The 25,269-nt window shown below is 45.2% G+C and overlaps 1 protein-coding gene across 2 annotated transcripts in view; it reads left to right on the top strand.

The window, feature by feature from the left end:
• The window catches only part of LOC114050436 (dynein heavy chain 11, axonemal-like), a 315,578-nt gene that overhangs the window by 213,813 nt on the left and 76,496 nt on the right, over nt 1-25,269 (top strand). For both annotated transcript variants that reach the window (XM_027872110.1, XM_027872109.1), the window contains exons 55-57: nt 3,763-3,924; nt 15,509-15,742; nt 19,230-19,376. In XM_027872110.1, coding sequence (XP_027727911.1) covers nt 3,763-3,924; nt 15,509-15,742; nt 19,230-19,376 — 543 coding nt within the window. The remainder of the gene's footprint in view (nt 1-3,762; nt 3,925-15,508; nt 15,743-19,229; nt 19,377-25,269) is intronic.

The raw sequence follows: 25,269 nt of genomic DNA, 5'->3' as shown, positions 1-25,269 counted from the left end.
GGGCCTGGCACTTGCTAACCCTAAAAGATTTCAGAGCAAAGAACAAGTGTGACCTTGTCTGGACTAAGCCCTGGGAAGCAGAGAGGATAGGCTTGCTGAGGAAACATGGCCTGCCTAGATTTTAAGCTGCCAGAAGGCAAGCCTAGAATTAGATCTGGAAGGGACAGTAGAAACCATTAGTTGAGGTCCAACCCCTTCTTTTCTTCGTTTGAGGAAATGGAGTCCTAGAGAAGTGAAATGGTGTGTCCAAGGTCGCACCATCAGGATCTGAATCCAAGTCCTCCAGCTCTGAATTCAAAGCTCATTCCACTTGATTGAGTGCCCACTATGGTCTAGTTGCTGTCCAAGGTCCTAGAACAGGTCAGGCCTGGATATTCTGTGAGGGCACATGTGTCCAACTCTATGACTCTATCATCCTCCAATCTCCAGTTTCCTGAGGAGAGTCTCCCATCTACAACATTAAAATCCCCACCCAGATACAAACACGTTGGCCAGAGTGATGACCTTGGAGTCGGAAAGACTTGTGTCTAAACCTTGCCTCAGACATTCACAAAGCATGTAACCAAGTCATTTCACCCCCTAAGCCTCAGTTTCCCCATCTGTAAATGAAGACAATAATAGCACCTACTCCTCAGGTTTATTGAAAGACTCCAATGAGATAACATATGTAAAGCACTTTTCAAATGTTTAAGGGCAATAGAAATATGAGCTACTAGTATCACTAGTATTCAGTAAAGCCTTGTGATACATAAAAAAATCAACCTTCTGTTTTATTTTTAACAAATTAATTTATTTTTAGTTTTTAACATTCACTTCCATAAGCTTTTGAGTTTTCAATTGTCTCCCCTTCCCCCCTCCACCCTTCTGAAAATGGCATGCAATCTGATATAGGCTCTATATGTACATTCATATTAAACATATTTTCCCATTAGTCATGTTATAAAAAAGTATTAGAACCAATGGGAAGAACCACAATAAAGAAGAAACAAAACAAAATAACAAAAGAAAAAAGAGATTGAATAGGATACTTTGATCTGCATTCAGGCCCCATAGTTCTTTCTTTGGATGTGGACAGCATTTTCCATCACAAGTCTTTTGGAGTTGTCTTAGATCCTTGCATTGCTGAGAAAGCCCAAGTCTATGAAAGTTATTCATCACACGATGTGGCTGTTACTGTGTACAATGTTCTCCTGGTTCTGCTTATTTTACTCAGCATCAGTTCATATGAGTCTTTCCAGATTTTTCTGAAGTCTGCCTGTTCATTGTTTCTTATAGCACCATAGTATTCCATTACATTCATATACCACAACTTGTTCAGCCATTCCCCAACTGATGGGCATCCCCTCAATTTCCAATTCTTGGCCACCACAAAAATAGCTGCTATAAATATATTTGTACATGTGGGTCCTTTTCCCATTTTTATGATCTCTCTGGGATATAGCCCTAGAAGTGATGTTGCTGAGTCAAAGGATATGCACATTTTTATAGCCCTTTGGGCATGGTTCCAAATTGCTCTCCAAAATGGTTGGGTCAGTTCATGGCTCTACCTACAATGCATTAATGTTCCAGTTTTCCCACATCTTCTCCAATATTATAATTTTCCTGTTTTGGCATGTTAGCCAATCTGATAGGTGTGTTATGGTACCTCAGAGTTGTTTTGATTTGCATTTCTCTAAATCAATAGTGATTTAGAGCATCTTTTTCATTTGACTATAGAGAGCTTTAATTTCTTCCTCTGAAAACTGCCTGTTCATGTCTTTTGACCATTTGTCAATTGGGGAATGACTTGTATTCTTATAAATTTGAGTCAGTTCTCTATATATTTTAGGAATGAGGCCCTTATCAGAGACACTGGCTGTAAAAATTGTTTCCCAGCTTTCTGCCTCCCTTCTAATTTTGGTTGCATTGGCTTTGTTTGTGCAAAAACTTTTCAATTTAGTGTAATCAAAATTATCCATTTTGCATTTTGTAATGTTGTCTATCTCCTGTTTGGCCATAAATTCTTCTGTTCTCCATAAATCTGACAGGTAAACTATTCCTTGCTCTCCCAGTTTGCTTAGAGTATCAGCCTTTATACCTAAATCATGTACCCATTTTGACTTTATCTTGGTGTAGGGTGTAAGATATTGGTCTATGCCTGGTTTCTGCCACACTCTTTTCCAGTTTTCCCAGCAGTTTTTGTTAAATAGTGAGTTCTTATCCCAGAAACTGAGGTCTTTGCATTTTTCAAACAGTAGATCACTGTGGTCATTGACTACTGTGTCTTGTATACCTAACTTATTCCTCTGATCTACCACTCTGTTTCTCAGTCAGCACCAAGCAGTTTTGATGATTGCTGCTTTATGATACAATTTAAGGTCTGGTACAGCTAGACACCCTTCCCTTGCAAAAAAAAAATCAATCTTCTTAAAACTTTAAATCAGAAATTATCTTTCTGTGTGCACACATGTTTTCAATTAGATTTGTTCACTGTGGGAGTGTGTTTTAGCAGAAGTCCTCATTACTTTAGGAATATGCAAGAGAATAAAAGTCCCTTGCAGGGGAAATGTTGTTTAACCTGACTCCAAAGTGCGGAAAGAGTGCTTGATTTGGAAGCAGAGACTCAGTTCAAATCCCAATCAGCCCTGCCGTTGACAACCTATGTGACACTGGTCAAATTGCTGCCCTGTCCTCTTCAGCAAAGTAAAAGAGTTGCCTGGCACTTCAGATCATAGTATCATAGTCATGTATAGGGCTGGAAGGAACACCAGAAATCAAGGTCACATGGAAAGAATACTAGTTCTTGCATCAGAAGCCCTGAGTTCAAATCACATCTCTGCTCTCTACTTTCTGTGTGACTATAAACAAGTCACTTGACTTCCCCAAGCCTCAATTTCCTCATCTATAAAATGAGGAGGTTGGACCACATGACTCCTGGACACTCTTACACCTTTAGAGCCATGATCTTAGATCTAATTTAACTCCTACATTTTATTCCTGGGGAAACTGAGAGGAAGTGACTTGTCCACAGTCACCCAGGTGGTCAGTGACAGAGCCAGCATTTCAACTAAGAGTCCAGTACTTCAAGTCAAGTGGGAAAATTCAGTGCCCTAAGCATAGACTGCATAGTTTCTTTTTTAATTAAATGGAATTATATTGAAATGACAGGTCTAAGGCCCCTTCTGCCTCTGAGTCTTTGATCCCAGCTTTCAGATGAGTTCCTTGAGTCTCACGGTGTTGGGTGGGCATTCCCAGTTGTGATTGCCCTCCTGATTTTGAAACCTATCCAGATGAGAACCCCTCCTGAGAGATGCGTGAAAGAGAAGAAAGGGGAAGGGGGAAGGAGAGGGCCAGCCAGTGTTTTAAGGCAAAAACTTACTGTTGCTCGTATATATCAATTAATAACCAAGCATTTATTAACTGCCTCCAGGGAGGGAGGTATTGTGCTAAGCCTTGGGGATGCAAAGAGAAAACAAAACAAAACAAAAACCAGTCGCCTCCCTCATGGAGCTTACATTCTAATGGGCGAGAGAGAGAACAGGTATCTATCAATAGGTCCGTTCAAAATCCATTCAGAGTAGATGGAAAGGTAACCCCAGAGGGGAAGGCACTGAGAAGCATTTCTAGGGAAGGGCATCTTCATTGGATGAGGGGACATTTCATCAGGAAGACCACTCGGGCTTATTGCCATGACCAGCCCTTCCTCCCTTCCATTATCTGAGTAGAAAGATCATTATTTGTGCCCTCCCCTGACTTCTCTCCCCACCCCCCATCTCTCTGCAGGTTATTTTGTGCTTCTCTCCTGTTGGTCACACTCTGAGAGTGAGATCTCGCAAGTTTCCAGCTTTGGTAACCTGCACAGCTATCGACTGGTTCCATGAGTGGCCAAAGGAGGCGCTGCTCTCTGTCAGCAGGAGGTTCGTCGAGGACACCCAGGGAATTGAGGTAAGTCAGCTATGTAAGTTTCTCAGGCATGCATACACACACACCCTAAAAATTCTGGAGAGATTGATTTCCTTTTTAAAGCAGCAATCCACCCCTCTTCCAAGAGAATTTCCTCCTGATACCAATGTATTTTTACAACGACAAAAGCCCTTGCAGTCAGTTGCTTCTCAATGAAACATGAGAGGCAGTGTCCAGAGCAAAGTTTAGCAACTGATTCCCCCAGGAGAAAAATAAAACACCTCCATATGCATCAGCTGCTGAGGCTGAAGGCAGAAGTCCAGGGTCCTGGTCCTTCTGAATTCCACAGGGACTCTTGTCCCCTGGTCCTTTAAGCACACAAATAAAAACAGAAAAGAAAAAACAATAGGAAGGAAGGAAAGCAAGCCTGAAGGCTCCCCAGACACTTTCCCCAGGCTTTGGGAGGGGGGTTTATTCCCCGTCTTATACTAAATCAGTGAGAAATTATCCCACAAAAAGAAAGGACGGAAGAAAGCCCCTTACTTTCTTCCCTTCCTGGTATCTGTCTGCTTTGGCATCTGATCTAGCAGTGAATTCCTTACCTCTATGAGGACATTATAATTTAAAATATCCAAGCCAACAGCAGGAAGTCTATTGCAAATTCCCATTCCAGGAATACTTATAAAGCAATGACTGTGTGTGAGGCCATGGGGGAGACTGAAACCTGAGATAAGACACCAGTCTCTGCCCCAGTGGAGTTTCTGGTTTCGGTGGGAGAGACGACATGTCCAGAACCTATCCCATCCCAGCCCAAGATGTGGTTTGTAGACTACAGTAACACACAGAGGAGATGGGCCTGGAATGTGGAGAGCTAGAGTAAAGTTAAGCTGTTAGGACTTGACCCCATAGGCAGCAGGAAACCACTGAGAGGTCTGGAGCACAGGATGGACATAACCAGATGTGTGTACTTGACAGATTAGTCAGTTAGCAATATGAAGGATGGATTGGAAATGGAAGAGATGGGAGAGAAGAAGACCTCCTGCTGAAGGCTCCTGCGATGACTCAGGCAGATGGTGATGAGGGCTTGGGCCATGGCAGGGGCAGTCAGACAATTATAGTAATAGCCAACATTTATATCACACACATATGTGTGTGTGTGTGTGTGTGTGTGTATTCAAATTTACAGAGTGCTTTTTAACAACCCTATGAGGGAGGTATTAGAAATATCCACATTTTACAGAAGACAAAAGTCAGTTCAGAAAATTGAGTTATTCACCCACGATTATCACCCAGTGAATAAGAGTTGCAGGCAGGATTGGCACCCAGGCCCCTCCTGATTCCAGTCTAGCATTCCCTTTGGACCATGCTGCCTCAGAAGAAAAAAGAGTGGATAGAAGAGAGATTGTAGAAGTCAAATACACAGGGGTTGTCAATTTATTGGCTATGAGAGGTGAGAGAGAGAGAGAAAAAAGCCCAAGGTTAGAAGCTGACAGGTCTCAAACATGAGACACTCACTGGATAAATGGCAAGACCCCTGACAGAAACAGCAAAGTCAGGTAGAAGATCAAGCTTTGAGAGAAAGGTTAATAAAGTGTTTGGGGCACGGTGAGTCTGAGTCCTGAAGGGACTGCCAGGTGGACGCGGCCCTTGGGCCGTTAGAGATGCATATCTGAGGTCAGGAGCTGGAGGCTGGGTGAAGCAGAAGTGAGCCTGAATGAGCTCTCCAAGAAAGCTTGTGTTGGGAGAAGGCAGCTGCTGCAGGGAGTCAGGGAAAGGTTAAGGAGTTGACAAAAGAGACAGAGAAGAATTGGTAAAAGGGGAAGGAGATCTGGAGGATTGAGGTGGTTCTGCAACCCAGGGAGGAGAGGGAGTCTAGTAGGACGGTGTGGTCTATAATGTCAGCTGAAGCAGAGCAGTCCAGGAGAAAATGACGGTGAGGCCAAAGAAACCTGGGCGAGGAGGTCAGAGGAAACTGAAGCCAGCTGAGTTCTGTGTTGGGTTTTGGTTTTGGCTTCTGTTTTGTTTTTACAATGATGTTCAGCCTTGTTCAGTCATTTCGGTGTGTCTGCCTCTTTATGAGCCCATTTGGGGTTTTCTTGGCAGAGATACTGGAGTGGTTTGTCCTTTTCTTCTCCAGCTCATTTTACAGGTGAGGAAACTGAGGCAAACAGGGTTATGTGATTTGCCCACTGAGGTGGGGGCTTCCTCACTCCAGGCCCAGTACTCTGTGCAGTATCCAACCACCTAGCTGCAGGAGATCACAAATCGGATGAGGGGGGTTTCCCAGATTGGGAATGATCTGAAATCAGGAAGGCAAGGGTTTCTGGGGTAGTAGCCAGTGGCAGCCTCGGGGGGTCAAAGCTAGCCATGGAGATGAGATGTCAGAGTGGGAGAGATGAGGTAGAGGGATTGGGAGGATTGAAGGATTGGGATGGAAGGCACAGAGCAGGTTTAGTTCGGGGGATGGAGTGGGAAAGGCTGTGGTCACAAAGGGAATTTCCAGGTTCCTGATCTTGGAGGAAGCACCTTTTTTTTTTTTTTTTTCCAAATGGTAGCATCTAAAGTACCAAAGGACATTGAAGGTTCATGACTAGAAGCGGGCAGAGAAAAGAAGCTGCTGGGGTAGGAGAGTTTGAAGAATTGTGCAGTCAAGATGTTAGAGGGATTATGAACTTAAACACCAGTGTCTCTGAAGATGGTAGCAGGAGAGGCAGGAGCCAGATGCCAAAGTCATCAACCAGTTCATGAATTTGGAAGTTGGCAGATGACAACAAGGCAGCTAGGTGGCGCCACAGTGCACAGAGCGCTAGGCTTGGAGTCTGGAAGACTCATCTTCCTAAGTTCATATCTGGACTCAGGTGCATACTAGCTGTGCGACCCAGGGCAAGTCACATCTTACTGTTGGCCTCAGTTTCCTCTTCTGTAAAATGAACTGGAGAAGGAAATAGCAAACCACTCCAGTATTTCTGCCAAGAAAACCCCAAATGGAGTCATGAAGAGTCAGACGTGACTGAAAAATGAGTGAACAAGATGAGAAAAACAAGAATGAGAAAAGGGTGGGATTAAGGACTGCCTGAAATTGCAAAGAGGAAAGATTGAGTGATGAGTTCCAAGCAGCAACAGGAAGTAGCCAATGGATTGATCCTTCCCCTTTGCCCCAGGAATTGGGAAGAAGGTGAAAGAGAAACCTCCAAAGGGGGGAATGGGGAAGGATTTATGACATGAAGGAGTCTGCCATAGAGGGAAGGGTGAGAAGACTCAGTTCAAAGTCTGGCTGTATCACTTACTCACTGTGTGGCCACAGAGTAAGACACTCCCTCTCTGAGCCTTGTTTCCCTCATCTGTAAAGTGTGGATAACCACAGAGTGGTTCTGAGTAGTCATTTGAGGACCTGGCCATCTTTAGCCTAGAGAAAGGATGACTTGGGGCAGCACAGGAGAGAGGGCATGGAATTGGAAGGCTTTCAGGGTGGGAGGAGTGGGTTAGACTTGTTCTGTTTGGCTTCGGGGCAGGACCAGGAGCAGCAGGGAAACTGAAAGGAAGCCAGTCTCAATTTGATGCCAGAAAACCTTCCAAACCAGCAGCGCTGTCCAACAGTGGACAGGCGGCCCCATGGGAGAGCGCCCCCTGCTGGCAGATCTTCTAGCAGAGCCGAGATGACCATTTATTTGTTCAGGTAGGGGAGTTCCTTTCATGGATAGGTTAGATTAGATGACTGTTGGTATGATCCTTTCTAATTCTCAAATTTCATGGTTCTGTGAAACACTTTTTAAGCCTATAAAGCATTGCAAAAATGTTAACAATTGTTATTATCTTTTGAGTTATTTACACTTTCAAAAGAAAGGGGGGGAACAGGGAAGAGAGAGAAGGGAAGATAGGAAGAGGGAGAGAGAACGTGTATTATCTGCCTGTGACAAAAAAACCCTAAATTTTGATTTATTCCTTGCAATTTTGGGGGAAGGGATGAGAAAGGAAAGAAATTGTCTTCCTAAAAGTACTGGGGGGGGGAGTGAAAGAGAGATAGAAGGAGAAGGAGAAGGAAAAGGAGGAGGAGAAGGCGGGAGAAAAGGGAAAGAGGATAGAAAATAGAAGGAAAAGGGAGAAAAGAGAAAGAAGAAGATAGGAAAAAAGAAGAGACAAGGAAGAGGAGAGAGAGAGAGAGAATGTGAGAAGGGCCCTGATCACATTTTGGAGAATGCTTAGTATACAGCAAAGCTTGTTTCGGATATCTTTGCTGCTGTGACCCCTCCCCAAGGCCTTTGCAAGCCGCTCTTGCAGCAGAGGTCCCATCTGCCAGTAGCTGTTGACATCTGCTGGATGAAGAGGGACTTGCACCAGCTGATGTCGAGGAGGGCTCTCCTTTAGCATCCCCCGGGCCAGGCCTGTCCTTCAGTGCTGGGATGCCTCCTGTAGGAATCTAAGAGCAGAGGGGCCGCTGTAAAACAACTAACTCCAGGACCTCTGGAGTAGAATGAGCTGGCCGGCTTTAACCAAGTGCACCAGATGGCTTGATTTAAGTGGCCGGCACCTTAGACCAGCCCTCCCAGTTCCTCCTTTGGGGTCCAACAACTGGCCTCCTGAAAGTGGTAGTGATGAGTCAATGGGCTCCCCTACCTTTCCACAGGGGCCCAAAGTACTGCTGGTTTAAAAGAGAAATCGAGTGACTTAAACGTGGCCACTTTTTAAATCATCCCTCTGACCTTTAAGAAGATAATTAGGTACCTACCATTTGACTATCTCTGAATTCCCAAGCTCCTCCTCCTTTGGAGTAGAGTATGATGTATTATGCAAGATGAGCCCCTCTGCCTACCCCTGCCCCACAGTGTTTATGTGGACCTATCATTTCCAAACCCTGCCGCATTAGGTCCCCACAGGAATGGGGGATCACTCGACTCCAGCTCACAAACATTTCGGCTATTTCTTCTCTTATCAGGTGTTGATATAAATGACAGTTGGCAAAATGTCCAAAACGATTTCACTCTCGTATCCCCAGGCATTTATCTCGGGGTAGGTTGGCACAAGCTGTCCCAGGAGATTTGGTGATGGATTTCGGCAGTCATGGTGCAGGCAAGGGACAAAAGAGGACTTGTGGGCTGGGAACCAGAGGGCGAGGGGAGCAAAGAACGCTGGCTTTGGAATCCAGGGACCTGGGTTCAAATCCCATCCTTGCCTCTTACCAAGTCACTTGACTTTCTCGTCTTCAGTGTTCTCATCAATAAAATGAGGTTAGGCCAGATGGCTTCTGAGGTCTCCCGTATTCTTATATCTTCAGTCCTACTATGTGCTAAGAAATGATGCTAGAATTAGAGGCATGGGAAATCTGGTATTAGGGCTAGATGTACTGGTCCAGTGTACATTCTCATCCAATGAAAAGATCAGTTCCCAAAGTACGAGGAAGCATTACAAGGACATCTCAAGGAGTCATCCAGAAAGGTGGAGGAACACAGAATGACCTCAAGGAAAAGGCCCAAGAAATGTTGGCAGTAATAATTAGCATTTGTTTAACTCTTCAGGGTTTATAACCTGCTTTACCAATATGCCTCATTTCATCCTCACAACAACCCTGAAAGATAGGTGGTATTATTATCCCCATTTTACAGAAGAGAAAAGTGAGGCAGACAGAGGTTAAGTGACTTGCCCAAGGTCACACAGCTAGTAAGTGTCTAGAGCAGGATTCAAGCTGAGGTCACTTCACTTTTCAGTGCCTCAGTTTCCTCATCTATAAATCGAGGAAAATACAATCCTATAATACCTTTCTAGGTCCCACCTTCCTCTCCTATAAAATGAGAAGATTGGGTTCTATGACCTTTGTTGTCTTTCCAACTCTAATTTTATGCCTCTGTGATCTCAAGGGAGCAAGAAATATGGAAAATTACATCGTAACATCATTTTAGCACTTAAGTTTAAAAAAAACACTTTTGTCATCCCCCACCTGTGCACGTTATCCCTATTTCATAGATGGCTCAGAATCTCAGAGTTCACGGATGTCAGGAGCAGGATTCGAACCCTTGGCTCTCCTGATTCCAGGTCCTACGCCCTTTCAGGCACACCTCCCCCACCTATCTCAGCTGGACTTTTATTTTGATGATATTAGGAGGGAAGGAAGAGAGACAGTGTGTCCTAGTGGCGTGGCTGCTAGACTTGGGAGGCAGGAAGACCTGGCATCTCCCAAGTCTAGTGTCGTGACCCTGAGCAATGACGCAGTACCCTCAGCCATTCTTGAAGTTACTGACGGGCTGTGATCTGCATTAGGAAGAACTCCCCAGTATGTTGTACTACGTGGTTTACAAAACATTTTTCAGACATCATCTCCCTGGGTCTTCATAACAGCTCTGAGAGATAGAGGCTATTGTTATCCCCATTTTACACATGAGGAAACTGAAGCACTGAGAGGTTATTTCCTTCAAAGCTCAGCTCCAGCCCCATCTCAACTACATTCCTCCAGCTGCTAGCACATCTGCCCCATAAAATTCCCTTTAATTTACCTCTGTGTGCATACATGCAAAAGAGTATAAGCTCACTGTGGGGAATCATTTCACTTTTGTCCCCATAATCTCCCGGCTCAGCCTCAGCCCAGTACCTGGCACAGAGCAAACCTTTAATACATGCTTATTAATTGACTGATTAAGTAAATTGACCGATTAAGTAAATTGACCAAGGTCACCCAGCCAGTAAATTTCTGAGGCAGATTTGAGACCCAGGATTTCCAGACTTCAAGCCCTAGAGACCAGCCACTATACCACACTGCCCCTTGGCATTCACTGATGGCAGCTCTTCCCACCTGGGTCACAGGTCCTTGACATCGACCAGAAAGGAAGGAAAGGGAAGTCATTAACTCAATAGCTCTGGCCCTTTCTCTCTGGCCCCTCAGACAAAAGCTTAGCACGTCCTCCATGTGCTTACAGATTTTAACCCATCCACGAGGCTGGTTCTGCCTGGGACTTGTATAGCTATAAGGACTTTCTAGCAGTGCAAACATATGAGAGCACTCATGTCTGTGTGTTAACTCACTCAGAACTACATTTTTACAAACCAGTTTTCCTTTCAGAGGTAACTTAGGAATGTCTCCTTTCAAAAGGGAATTTCTCTAGAATGGGAGAAAGCTGTAAAGTGCCCATTGCTAAGCCTTCCAGCTATTAAAACCAAGTTATAAATGGTAAAGTTCTCAAGCATGTCAAAGCAAAGACTACCTGGGAGAACCAAATCAAAGAGAGAGGATGGGACGATCTAGTCAGTGGAAGCTGTGTTGGACCTGGAATCGTTTAAAAAAAAAAAACTAAAAAAAACCCAGAGTTCAAATTCCCCCTTTGTCACTTGCTACCTCTGAGCCTCAGTTTCCTCATCTGTGAAATGGAAAGAATTCATTTCTGCACTAGCATCTTCACAAGGCTGGTGGAAAGCTCCAGTGAGATAATATATGTGAAAACCTTCGATGTCTCCAGTAATGGGGGTGCTGTCATCAAAAAGTTACAAACAAACCATGTGTGCCATGTTCGCGTGCATGCACACACACAGAGGTTGGGGGAGGACAGAGAATGTGATTCAACTCTGGTCTCCAGAGTAGAATCTCGTACTTCAGGCCTTCGCTCTCAGCTCTGCATACCAGTTTCTTTCTGTTTCTGTGTTTACAAGTGAGCTGACTAGAAAGCAAAAAGTCAATGTTTTTTCTTCTACTGGAGGAAAAGACCCTTCATTTTTTGCGTATACTATGCATCAGATGAAATGTTGTTTTCTTTGTCAAATAATAACAATAACAACAACACTAATAATAGTAATCATAATAAAATCAATAGCAACAATAGTAATAGTGATAATAACAATAACAACAATAGTAATCATCAAATAATAACAACAGTAATAATAGTAATCATAATAGCAATAGTAATAATAATAACAATACTAATAATAATAACCCAACATTTATACAGCCTGCACCTGACGTTTGCAAAGTCTACGAGCTCATTTGATTCCAAAAATGAAATGGGCTATTTCCGGGCGTGGAGTGGGACCCACCTCCCTGGAGGGAATCCTTCCAGCAGCCTGGGCAGATGCCTGACCACTTGTCAAGGATGCTGGAGAGGGCATTTCTGTTCTAGTCTGGGTTGAACATGAAGGCAGCTGAGATTCCTCCCAGCTCTGAGATTCTGGGCTTCTGGGCTCCTGTCCCTTTAGGACACCCCTGGTGTGGAGCTGGGGTATTAGTGGGAAGTTTTCTGCTTTCTCTTTCCATTTCCAAGCCACCGGAAGCCAAAGGAAGACAAAGCCAGATCTGGTGCCTTTCTACCAGTCCAAGCGCCCCATGCACAATAAACCCAGCCTTTACATCCATATCCGAAACGGACTAGACTGGAAAAAAAAAATACAGTGTCACATTACCAGCCCTTCCACTACCATTCTGCCACCCCCCCTCCCCAAAAAGGAGATAAATGAATGGCAGAATAAATAATTTATGCTAATGAAATTACTGCAATTAGTCCCACAATGCCCTTTTTAAAAGGCACAGCTGCTAATGTCAGGAAGCGCTGTCACTGCTGACCTTATCATAAGAGAAAGTGACAAATGGAGAATGTGGGGAAGACCAATCAGCTGTGAGCGCTGCTCAGCCTGGTGGCCCATTAGAGGCTGCGCTGGCAGTGGGACCCCAGGCCAGCTGCTCCAGCCCCCCACGCCCCTCCCCAAACCCCCCATGCAGGGCCTCCTAACAATAGTCATTTCACCCCAGTGAGGCCAGTTGTCTCTGGCCACTTCCAGAGCTCCGGAAGCCACTTCTCCCATCCCCAATTTACAAATGAAACTGTTGTTAAAAAGCGCTTTCCGGGGCGCCAACCCCTTTGCTCTGGCTCCAGGCTGGGCAGGGAACGCCTTTGCCCCTTAGCTGGAGGTCCCCCGGCTTCCAGAGGAACAGGAAAAGCCTTGAATTTAGCTTGAAACAATGTTTCAAAATGAGCTTCACCCTACTCAGTTTCAAATTAAGCAGAGGCTGGAGGGGTGCTGCTGGGGAATTGTTACCCGGGTTCTAAGGAGGTCAGTCAGTGTGTCTCAGCTTTTGCCCGATTAGGAGGAAGCAGTCTGGCCTTGTTAAAAAGCCCACGTTCCCTAGCTCTTTCATTAGCTGAAGGAGACTCGTTGCACAGGTGGCCTTTTCAGGATACTGAGAGGTCATTGGAGCTGGTGCTTAATGAATATTTGTGGATCCAGGATTTGGAGCTGGAAGACCATCAATCATAAAAGCCTTTTTCTCTTTGCAGATGAGGAAAGTAAGGCCCCAAAAGAAGTGTTGTGCCCAGGGGCTCCCAAGCAGGAAAGAGCAGAGGTGGGATTTGAATCCAGTTCCTCTGACTCCAAATCCATCAATCTCCCTTCTGTATATAGCTGCTGCTTTTATGTTCTGCCATTGGTACAGTGATTGCTTTTTTAAATTTCTCTCTCTCTCTCTCTCTCTCTCTCACACACACACACACACACACACACACACACACACACACACACACGTTACAAAGTGTAGCCCTCGCCCGCCCCTCCACCCTGGCTGTCCTCAGTCCTTTGCCAGCAATATTAATGGGGCCGGGTGGAAGCGTTTAACTGCACCGCCAGCCACTCGTGAGCAATTTTCCCAGAGATACCGAAGCGTTATTGACAACGCTTTGGTAAATTATGTGTGACTTTCCTCCGAGTTGGTGTAGCTCATTTAATTCATATTAATTGATTTTTAGGCTTCCCTTGATTAATTGAACTGGGTTCATCTTGTACAGAATGCAATAAATAACCATTAAAAGGACGAAGATGTGACTTCACAAATTACAAAGTTAACTACTTCAGAAGTCACCGAGGACAAATTGGAAGGACCATGCTGCTGGGTTGGCTCTCCGAAGCTTGCAGGGGGAGGGGCGTTCATCGAAGCTTTCCCAAGAAAAAAGAAACCCTCCAACTCTGAATAGACACTTCTTCCCTCCCAGACTTCACCCCTTTCATTGACCTTTCTGCCCCCATCAGCCTGATTTGTATTTAAATAGGATTGTAGAGGAAATGAACTTTTCGCCCCCTGCCCCACTCCGAGAGAAGGCTGGGCAGCTGCAGGCTGCAGGAACTCACCAGGGAGGTTGTCTACCTCCACCAGCCTTGAATGCAAAGCCGGCCTCTGGGCGGTGGGCGAGGCAGGCAGGGCAAAGTCCCCCCTTCCGGCCCCTTTCCTCCACTCTTCTGGGGAGAAAGATGGGCTATAAAGGGGCTTGGGGCCTTGTGAGCTACTCAAACCTGGGTGTGTTTCAGGAAGGCAGAATTAAAACGACTGATTTCAGTCACCGTGGTATCCTGACTAGAATTTGGGGGTTGAAGTCAGCAAGACCCGGGTTCCAATCTAGTCCTTGGCAGGTTCAAATACGATCAAGGCTGTTACATACTTGGAACACGTTCCATGTCAGCTGTTATTAGGGTTGGCTTAATAATAATAGTTGATATTAATAGACAGCATTTAAAGTTTATAAAGCATTTTGTATATATATGTGTGTGTATATATATATGTATGTGTGTGTATGTATATATACATATATATATATATATTTCTGTAGCTACTTATGTGTGTGCCTTTTATTTCCCCTGCTAGAATGTAAGCTCCTTGAGGGCAGGAACTGTCTCATTTTCTGTCTTCGTATCTACATTGCCCAGTATATACTTTTTTTATTGGACCTGGGAAACTCCCATCACACATGCTGACTCTGTAGATGAATAAATGCTCACTGACTGATTCCACATATTATCTCATCTGATCCACAAAACACCACCAAGAGGGATGGCCTGTGATGATCCCTATATTACAGATGAGGATACTGAGGCTCAGACCTACCCAAGGTCACACAGCTAATAAGTGTCCAAACCACAATTCACACGGCGATTTTCCTGGCTCCCAGCGCAAGGCCCTATCCATGGTACTCCAGTACCCCATGTTGTCCATCCTGCAAGAGAATGGAAGCTCTTGGAGGATGGAGATTCCTTGCTTTTCTTTGTATACTCATCACTTAGCATCGCCTGGCATGGGAAAAGGCCTGAATTGTAAGTATTTGCTGATTGATTGATGCCTAAATTTGCATTCCTATCCACTCCCACCCTCAGCACACTTGAGTGGAGCAGAGTGAAGAACCAGGAGTTGGGGGACCTGGGTTGAAGTCCTGCCTTCTGTCATTTAGTACCTTTGTGACCTTAAGCAAGACCCTTCCTTTCTAAGCCTCAATTTCCTCATCTATAAAAGGATGGGGAGGAAGGGGTGGGGTGGGGATATGCTAGTAATAACACTTCCCTGGCATTGTTGTGTGGCTTGAGAATGAGATAACAAATGTAGACTGCTTTGCAAACACTAAAGTATTTTATAAATATCATCTCCTAAGTTAAATCTGATTTTTGAAGCTCAAAATTAAACTTGCAGTCAGAAGCTCTGAGTTCTAATTTTGCTGCTGCTAATTATTGGCGTATGACCCTGGGTAAGTCACCTGACCTCTGACTGTTTTATTACCTGTGAAATAATGGTATAGGCTGGATGTTCCTGAAATTTTTTCCAGCTCAGCCCTTCCGTGATTGGCTGAAATCCAAGCTGCTAAGACTTACCCTCCATCGCCTCCTTTTCTCTTTCCAGCCCCGTGTAAAGGATTCTGTTAGCGCCTTCATGACCTATGCTCACACCAGTGTGAACGAAATGAGCGCCCGCTACTACCAGAATGAGAGGAGGTACAACTATACCACCCCCAAGAGTTTTCTGGAGCAAATTTCTTTGTATAAGACCCTGCTGAAGAAGAAACAAAAAGAAGTGTCCCAGAAGAAAGAACACTTAGTAAATGGCATCCAAAAGCTAACGACAACAGCCGCCCAGGTAAGATTTGACTGTCTTCTTTCTAGGAGAGGTACGTGCACGCATTCTAAGTGTCCACAGCTCCAAGAATAATTTTCAAATTAAGGAAGTTATTTCCTTTTAAAGCAATGTCTCGTCATTCTTTAAGGAGTCGATTGCTTAGCCTGGCAATATACGTAGAAAACACCAAGTGGACGAAAAACACATTTGCTTAGAATTTGACATGTGACTGGTTGTTCATGGAAACCTTGTACCACAGAATCATTGAGCTAGAAGGGATGTCAAAGGCCGTGGCATTCACCATCACCACCCCCATTTTACAGCAAGGGATCTTTAAGTGACTTGTCTTATACAGGTAGTAAATAGCCCGGCCAAGATTTCAGCCCAGGTCTACTCGAAAACTCTGCCCTCAGGCTGGTCCGTCCATTCATTGACCTGGGCCAAGCACCAGAGATAAATGGATGATGGATTGGCCTCCACATTGAGTGGGGGAAACAAGTAGACAGGACTGCCTAGGGGAAATTACACAGCATTTTGAATGATCTTAAATTGTTCCCCGATATACACCAAAAGTGTGATGCAGCAGAAAGGGCGCGAACAGCTATGGTGACACAGGCCATGGATAGGAATCCTAGCTCAACTGATGACTACCAGAGTGACCTTGGACAGGTTGCATAATCTCTCTAGGCCTCCTTTTCCTCGGCTGTAAAATGAGAAGCCTAGACCAAACGGTCTAGCTTTAATCCAATGATTCTTTGATATGTGAACTTCATGAGATCCAGATGGGGCGCTAAGGGGAGCAAACAGTGACTCCCCATCTCAGAGGCTCTGACTCTTGTTGGTGAGAGAGGAGGACTTTGGGTGGGGATCTGCAGGTCTCATGCTATGGGCCACAGTGGGACCAGAAGGTGCTTAGGGTAGGAGACCCAGCAGGTGAGAGCCAGTGGCCAACCAAAGCAGGGTTATCTATGGTCCAGAACGGACTCTTTAGCTGAAGAAGCCTGTGGCAGCCTGGCTAGGGTGACCAGGGTGTGGGATAGGTGGGTGGCACAGCTCCTCCCTGGGCAGTGGGGTCACCAAAGAAAGTGTGCTTTGTCCCTTATTTGTTTTCAGGTATGCGGTGGTGCCCTGCACTGGGGGGCAGGTTGGATTTGGAGTTAAGAAATTGGGGTCCAGTTACCACTTCTGCTTCATATTCCCCTGGGTGTAGGGTGAGGGAGGTGAAGTAGAGAACCTAGGTGAGGCAGATGAAGTAGAGAAGGCTGGATTAGGAGTCACAGGACCTAAGACCAAATCCTGCCTTTAATAGTTGACATGAGGCAGGTCACCCAAACGCCTCATGCCTCAGTTTCCTCATTTGTAAAATGAAGACATTGGACTAGATGACCTCTAAAGTCATCTTAAAATTGCTTCAATCTCTAAATCAAGAGCTAAATCACTTCCCCTTACTGGACCTCAGTGGCCTCATCTGTGAAATGTTGGACTAGAAGATCTCCTAACTTCTAACTTCCTGTTCTGATCCTTGGAGGTCTCAGGTAGAGAATTCTGACTGGGCAGGGAAGCTCCGCCCTCATTTTCTTCCTCTTACTTTCTGAGACTCTTCCCTAGGCAGGAGGACAGCCTTTGTTCCCCCTTTCATTCCACCCCTACCCCCAGCACAGCTGCTGGGAGGTCAGAACCACTCATCTACCCGTAGCTAGAGATGGCTCCAGGTACCAGGGTCAGGGGGACTGTTGGTCTTCTAAGTCTGGGGGAGCCAGAGAAAAGTTCATGGCATCACAGACTAAGAACTAGAAGAGATTTTTGACACCATCACTATCTACCTGCCCATTTTACAGGTGGGGAAATAGGCTCTGAGAGGTCGGGTAACTTGTCCAGGGTCACACAGCTAATGGATATCAGAGGCAGGATCTTGACTCCAAAGCAAGCACTCTATCCCTGGAATGCTGCCTCTGGCATAAGACTCCCCACTCGAGGTCCTCCACTAGGAGCGAGTCCATGGGGGAGTCACTGTCTCACTGGAGCACTGCTGAGCAGGGAGTGAATGAACTCCACCCCAGGAATGGTGAGAGAGATGCTCCAGAGACAGACCTTAGGGCTTGGCCAAGAATCAGAGCTGGCAAACTGGGGCACTGCTGTGAGGCTGATGCAGTTTGTGGAGTTCAGGCTTTTCTGTCTGCTCAGTGTTGGTCCCTTCTCTGCCTTTCCTTCCAGCTCCTGTCTACTCCCACCCCCTAGCTTACTTCATGAAGCCTCGACTCCTCCCTGGTCCTCGTCCTTCACACAGCTAAGTTATAGTCCTAAAATACAGTTCTCACCACATTGGTCCTCTGCTCAAGAAACTCCCTGGCTCCCTATTGCCTCTTGGATAAAAATGATAGTCATCTGTTTGGCATTGGAGCCCCTCCCAGTCTTGCTCTGGATAAGCTGTAGGCTCACTTCCCCTAACGCCCTTCGGGCATGCGACATCCCAACCAAAGGGCATGACTTGCCTTTTCCCAGTAGGGAACAGTTCTGCTTACACAGGCTGTCCCCCTCCCTCTTCCACACTGGAACCTCTCAATGCTCAGCTTAAGCCCTAGCTCCTATAAGAACATAAAATCCCTAGGGCAGGGAGACCTTGCTCCTCTGATCCTTTACCAGAGCATTCCCACAGCCTCCCCCCGACCCGAAATTACTTTGTATTGACCTCTCAGTGTACCGGCTGTTGCCCCCACAGAAGAATAGGGAAGAGGTAGCATCGGGGAGAGGATAGGGTATGCTGCACTTGGTGGCAGGAAGACCATGGGTTCAAATCCTACCTCAGATACTTACTAGCTGTGTGTTCCCAGGCAAGTCACTTAACCTCTGAGTGCCTCCCTTTCCTAATCTGTAAATGAGGTGGCTGAATTCAGTAGCCTCTAAGGTCCTTTCCAGCTCCAAATCAATGATCCAGGGTGTGACCTTAGACAAGTCATACTTCTCAGCACCCCTCAGGCAGTCCACTAAGAGCCAAAGTCGAAGAGTGTGTGATGACTGAGGCACAGGGAGCCTCTAGCAAGGGCAGTCCAGTTGGGATGGACCCCCCAGCCTACCACAAGGCCGTGTTTGTGGTAGAGAGGAGCAGGGAAGAGACAAGGTGGGTGGATGGACAGATAGAGAAAGCAGTTGATCATTTATTAAACGCCTCCTGTGTACCAGGCACTGAGGATACAAGTACAAGCAAGCAAGATGGTCCCTGTTCTCAAAGAGCTGACGGCTGACCAGGGAAGACAGCCCATAAGGGAGTCTGGCTGAACACAGTGGCACAATTTCGAAGTTGAGGACTCTGGGAGATTAGACTGTAGCTGGCTTTTTATTGCTGGTGGGCAGAAAGAGGCCGGGGGCTGGATCCAAAGAGAAATCGGGGGCAGTCTCCCCCTCTGGGCTCCGGATGGTGGCGACCCTTGGCTTCTCCTGCTCTTGGAGTTTTTGCCCAGGACCCCAAACTGCACCGAAATAACCCACCGCCTTCTCTCTGACGCATCAGGTAGCAGACCTCAAAGGCAAGCTAGCCTCTCAAGAGGTAGAGCTCCACCTGCGAAGCCAGGACGCGGAGGCTCTGATTACCAAGATCGGCCTTCAGACGGAGAAAGTGAGCCAGGAAAGGGCCGCTGCCGACAGCGAAGAGCGAAAGGTCAGTCCCCCTCCTTGAGGCCGGCCTATATTTAGCACAAAATAAACCTTGGCAGGTGGGCCTTTCTGAGCTCACGTAAGAGCCAGCCTCCACGCCACGATTACCACTTGACCTTTCTGTATATTATGCATTTTCTCAACCTTTAATAGTATGGAACAACAAATGCTGAGCTCATTCAGGCGAATGATGGATTCGGACCTTGAACGTCAGTCCTGCAGGTGGTATGGGAAAGGTCAGGGAGTCACCTCGGAGGGCTACAAAGGTCTGGGACCAGGAGGCAAATGCAGCAGCTCAGTTGTTAACCAAATCCGTTCTACTGGCTGGCAAGCTGAGCTCCCGAGCCTCCGCTGGGGGTCTTGTTTGATTAGCCCCCAACCCTGTGTTCTGTGCCCACTCTTGTCTTTATGAGGGGCCCCAGAGTTCCATAGAGGGTCAAACAGGTCCTGGCCTGGCAGAAGTTATAGCTTCCCAGGACACTGAGTCTGAAAAGGGGGAGCTCTTTCTTTCAGACTTCTGGCAAAACACCATCCTGAAGGGAAGGCTGGGTGGGACAATGGTCGGTGCTCTGAACTCAGAGCCGAGTTTGAGAAGATGATGCCAATGTATCGAGTGCTTTGAGGTCTGTTAAAGCTTCACATGGGTTATTTCATTTGATCCTCCCACCAACCCTGTGAAGTAAGTGCTATTTTCATCCACATTTTACAGATTAGGAAACTGAGACTGGGAGGAGTTAATCGAATTACCCAGGACCACAAAGTTAGTAAGTGTCCAAGATAGGATTCAAACTCTGGTCTTCCTGACCACTCTGCCTCAACTGCACGACCCTGGGAAAAGCATTTCGCCTCGGCCTCAGTTCCCTCATCTGTAAAAAGGAGATGATAATAGCAAGTACCTCACAAGGTGGTTGTGAGAATCATATGAGATCACACATACGAAGTCCTTTGTAAGCCTTAAAGTTCTATATGAATTGAAACTATTATTATTACTATAATCATCTTACAAGCGATCAAAGATGTTGGCAAAGTAAAAGTCACCTGCCAGTAAATCTTTGGAACGTTTTCCAAGCGTAAATAGAACAGCACATATGCGTACCTGAATGTTTATTGTGATTCATACAGACTCCACCACCAACGAGGAAGAATTAATTTTCATTACTTCTGTCACATTTAAAAATAAATCTGAAACATTTAATGTTAATGAAAACTAAAACTTATGGACTCATTCAACCATTTTTTTAAAAAAATTGTACTGATGTCTTTTGTTTTTATATCCCAATTATTTTTTGATATGTGTGACCCTGGGCAAGTCACTTCACCCTGTTTGCCTCAGTTTCCTCATCTGTAAAATGAGCCAGAGAAGGAAAGAATGAACCCCTCCAGTGTCTGGCACGTAGTAGGTACTTAATAAGCATTCATTTGCTTGCCTCTTCAATCACAGGCTTGGTACAGAGGGAGAAATGTAGCTTGGTTTGGGAGATCGGAATCCTCCCTATGGAATAGTCAGGGCTTAGAATATTCAGCCTTTGAATGCAGTGTGGCATTATAATAGAGCAGGCACAGACCCCAGAATTGTCAGAGATGAGTAGGGGATGCTGTGTGACCTTAGAAACTGCCAGACTTCTCTGAACTTCTGTTTTCTCATTTATAAAGTAGAGATCACACTACTTTGGGTAGCAAGGTTGCACAGTGAATAGAGCACAGGGCTTAGAGTCAGGAAGACCTGAGTTTGAATGTCATCTCAAGGCTCAAGCTATGTAACCCTGGGCAAGTTACTTAACTTCTGTTTGCCTCAGTTTCCTCAACTGTAACACATGGCTAATAATAACACCATGGTTGTTGTGAGACTCAAATGAGATAATAATTGTAAAACGTTTAGCACAGTGCCTGGTACGTAGTAGGCACTACATACATGTTAGCTATCATTATTATCGTTACTTGTATTTCTTACTTCATAAGGTTATTTACTGTGAAAATTAAAAAAGGTAACATAGGTAAAGTGCTTTGTAACTGTAAAAGCTACATGTGGCCGTGTGTGTGTGTGTGTGTGTGTGTGTGTGTGTGTGCGCGTCTGTCTGTCTGTCTGCCTGCCTGCCAAGTGTGTGTCCTGATGGCCAGCTGCTAGTGCCTCCTTCTCCAAAATTACCTCGTAGTTCCTCTGGATGTATTTTGCACCAATGTATGGATATGTTGTCTCCCCAATAGAATCTCAGCTCCTCGGCTTTGAGAGTGCCCATCACTCCACTTTCATCTCCCTGACCTCAGTGTCTAGCCCAGGCCCTGACAAATTGGAATTGCTTAATAAACACTTGTTTATGAATTTGAGCTATTTCCCCAAAAAGATAAACGATCAAAAGGTATCAATAGGCACTTCTCCAAGGAAGAAAAAATGTTCCAATGTTCACTAATAATTAGAGAAACTCAAATGAAAACAATTATAAGGTTGTATCTTGCCTCTGCCAGGTTGACAGAGTTGGCCAAAAAATGATAACAGTTGTTGGAGGGGCTGGGGGCAAACAAGCACACGTGTGTCCAATTGGTGGGATTATGAACTGGTCCAACCATTCTTGAAAGCAATTTGGAATTACACACAGAAAGTTACTAAACAGTATGTGCTCTGTGACCCAGCAAAACCACTACTGGGTTTGTGCCCTACAGATCAAAAAAGAAGAAAGGGCAGCGTTGTATACAAAAATATTTTAGCAGCTCTTTTTGTAGTGATAAAAGACTAGAAACTAAGGAGGTGACCATACTTGGGGAGCGGCTAGAGAAATCATGCTACATGAAGTGGAATATTATTGCACCTTAAGAAGTGACAAAAGAGATGGTTTCAGAAAAACCTGGGAAGACTTAGATGAACTGATACAGAGTGAAGGGAACAGAACCAGGATGACAATTAGGGTTAGTAATTTGTTAGTAGAGTAACATTGTAAGGAAAAATAACTCTGAAAGACTGAATAACTCTGAAAGAACTCAGATCAAAGGAATGACCAGTGCCTTCAGAAGACCAGTGATGAAGTGTGCTATTCACCTCCTGACAAAGACAGGTGAAGGACTCAGTGCAGAATGAGATTTTCAGAGGTAGCTACCAAGGTGTTTATTTTGCTTGACTATGTGTATTTGTTACTAGGGTTCGGTTTTTTTTCTTGGGGGAGGGCACAGGAAGTATAAAGGAGAGATGGGCTAGTGATTGAGTCTCCAAAAATAAAAGAAAGAAAACAGAAACATGGAAGCATTTTCTTTAAATGCACAAAAGAAAAGAGTAAGATGGCCAGAAGGAAACACATACAAGCAGGGCAGCTGTGAAAGTTACATGTTGAATTTATTTTAAACTGAAATGAGAGAGCAAACTCTGTACATAATAGAGCTTCAGAGTTTCACGTGCAACCCTCTTTTTCAGTGCTTCTTTGTATATGGAAATACTCATTTTAAAAAAATTGAAAAGAGTGAATCCTTATTTGTAGATTCTTTGCCCCCCAACCCCACAGAGATGCTTAATAAATACTTATTGACTAATTGCTTCATCATCATCAGATGCTGCCCCTTTCTCACGTGTGTGTGTCTCCACTTACACTTTGTATGTGATCCATCTACTAACTCAGCTGTTCCAGACTTGGGGAAATATTTCTGGGCGTGGCATGTGGTTGGGATTCTGGATTCTGAGTTCTTCAGGCGGAGCAGCACCCCCAGCCCAGTTAGGCTGCCCTTCTCTGCCTTTGTCCTTCAATGGAGGCAAGCCTTCCTTTTAATGGGCACCCATCATTTTGTGGATTGTACTTATCCATATAGAAGGTCACTTCCTGTTTTCGTTAGTAATAGACCTCATTCGGAGGTTGACATTTCAGCTGAATTTGAATGACTCTTCATATTTTTCTGCCTTTGGGTCAACTGAAAGCTGCTGGTGGAAGCGGGCTTGGTTCTGCTTCAGAAAGACTAGGGGAAGGATAGGTATTTGGAGTTGCTTCTGCTGTAGTGAAAGCCCCCAGCTCACATTGCTCAGACACATGCAGACCATGGGCTCCTAACCAATAGATTTGGACTCATGGACAATATGAAACAGTATTAATATGCCAAAGTCACAGTTGGGAAGTAACATCTAGTCCAACCTATATGTTAATAAAAGCACCAGATTTAAAGTTAGAGGTCCTGGATTCAAATTCTCTGCTGCTATGTGTGTTGGGGCCAGTCACATGACTCCTCTGGACATCAGCTTTATTTGAATTGATGAGCATCTCTGATGTTCCTTCCTACTATGCCCAATAAGGGGTCCTCCAGCATTGGCTTGCAGACCTCTAGTAAGGGAAACTTCTGACCTCCCAAGTCCCCCCATCCACCTCCCTACATTGTTGAAAAGCTTTCCCTCCCTTCTTATGGAAAAATTCCCTCTCTAAGAATTGTTGGTTGGATGGTGCCAGAATTTCCCTCTTTATCTGAATGAGTTCTTAAAGCCTTGCAATTTGGTTCTTTTCACAGATCATTCATAGAACAGACAAGCATCTACTGTGCTTATAGCAATGCTAATGTCCTATTCTGAGTTTAGATCCAAACTACATACAGCCTTGGCACCTGGTGGGATCAGAAGGGGACACCTGTAGGAAGGAGCACTTGGGCTGATGTTTGAAGGGAGCTAGGGATTCCAAGAGGAATAGGAAGTAGCCCAGTTTGGCAGGAACATGCCATGTACAATGGGGAACAATGTACTATGAGTCAGAGCCAGCCCACAGAGGGCAGACAAAGGAAGCCACCAAAGCTCCCTGCAGTATTTGAAGCAGCAAATCCTAGGGGAGAGAACTTCTTGGGTCTGGATCTTGCCTGTGCCACTTTCTGTGTGACCCCTGGGCAAGTAACTAGACCTCTCTGAGCCTCAGTTACCTTCATCTGTAAAATGGGTTTAATAACATCTGCCTCAAAAGCAAATACAGCTTTTTGTTGTTGTTTGATAAGAATCACACAAGATAACGTATGCACATCAGTTCAGTTCGCAGACCTTCCACAATGCCATAGAATAGTGAAGTCTCTGGATGGCTACATTATCTGAATATATACATATATACACATATGTATGCATGTATATATGTGTGTGTACATACACATATACACACCTAACACATATACATATATATATATATGCATACACATATATGTAATATTGTCTTGATTTTTTAACCTGGACAGATTTGTATTTATAATTTTGTATCATAAAAGCACTTGCAATCTTCTCTTACTGCCAAATATCAGAGGTTCAGAAGCCCTGTCCCCAGGTGTATGGGCATGTGCCCAAGTGTGTGCAGGAGGGGCCCTCTAGCAGTGTTGGGGGGGGTGCCCCATGGTGGGGAGTGAGGAGGGGGAACCACCCAGCCACCCAGTTAACAATTGCGCTTGGAAAGTACACAGTACGCAGCAAAATAGCGGTTAATCAGAAGAAAGGTAATTAGTGCTAATAAAGACGTAGTAGACAACATAATTTGTTGTGAGCTGGGTCTAATTTTATGGTAGAGTTAAACCTGATTCGTTGCAAATCCATAGAAAGTAATGTACTTCTAGTCAGGTTTCTGACCTCCCTTTCCAAGGGCCATGGGCCCCAGCCCTTCCCTCTGGGCAGCTGCCTGAGAAGAAGGTGAATATGAGTCCCTAGGGCTCCTCCCAGGGATTGCCTATTTCTGCCAGCAAAATGGCAGCCTCCATTTATTTCCTGTTCTCCCCCTCCCCCCTTCCCAGTGAGGTCACTTCGCACTCTACAGACACAGTTGTTTGTTGACTTGCTGGTCAAAGGAGAGCTTCTTGAGGGCAGGGACCATGTTTTTGCCTTTCTTCAAATCCCCTTGGTGCTTAACATAGTGTCAGGTATAAAGTAGGTGCTTAATAAATGCATGTTGTTTTTATTCCTTTCCCTTTCT

The sequence above is a fragment of the Vombatus ursinus genome, unplaced genomic scaffold (genome assembly GCF_900497805.2).
Source record: "Vombatus ursinus unplaced genomic scaffold, bare-nosed wombat genome assembly UNPS02014799.1, whole genome shotgun sequence".
NCBI lineage: Eukaryota > Metazoa > Chordata > Mammalia > Diprotodontia > Vombatidae > Vombatus > Vombatus ursinus.
Note: the sequence above shows the minus strand (reverse complement) of the source record. Positions and strands in the feature narration are given on the sequence as shown.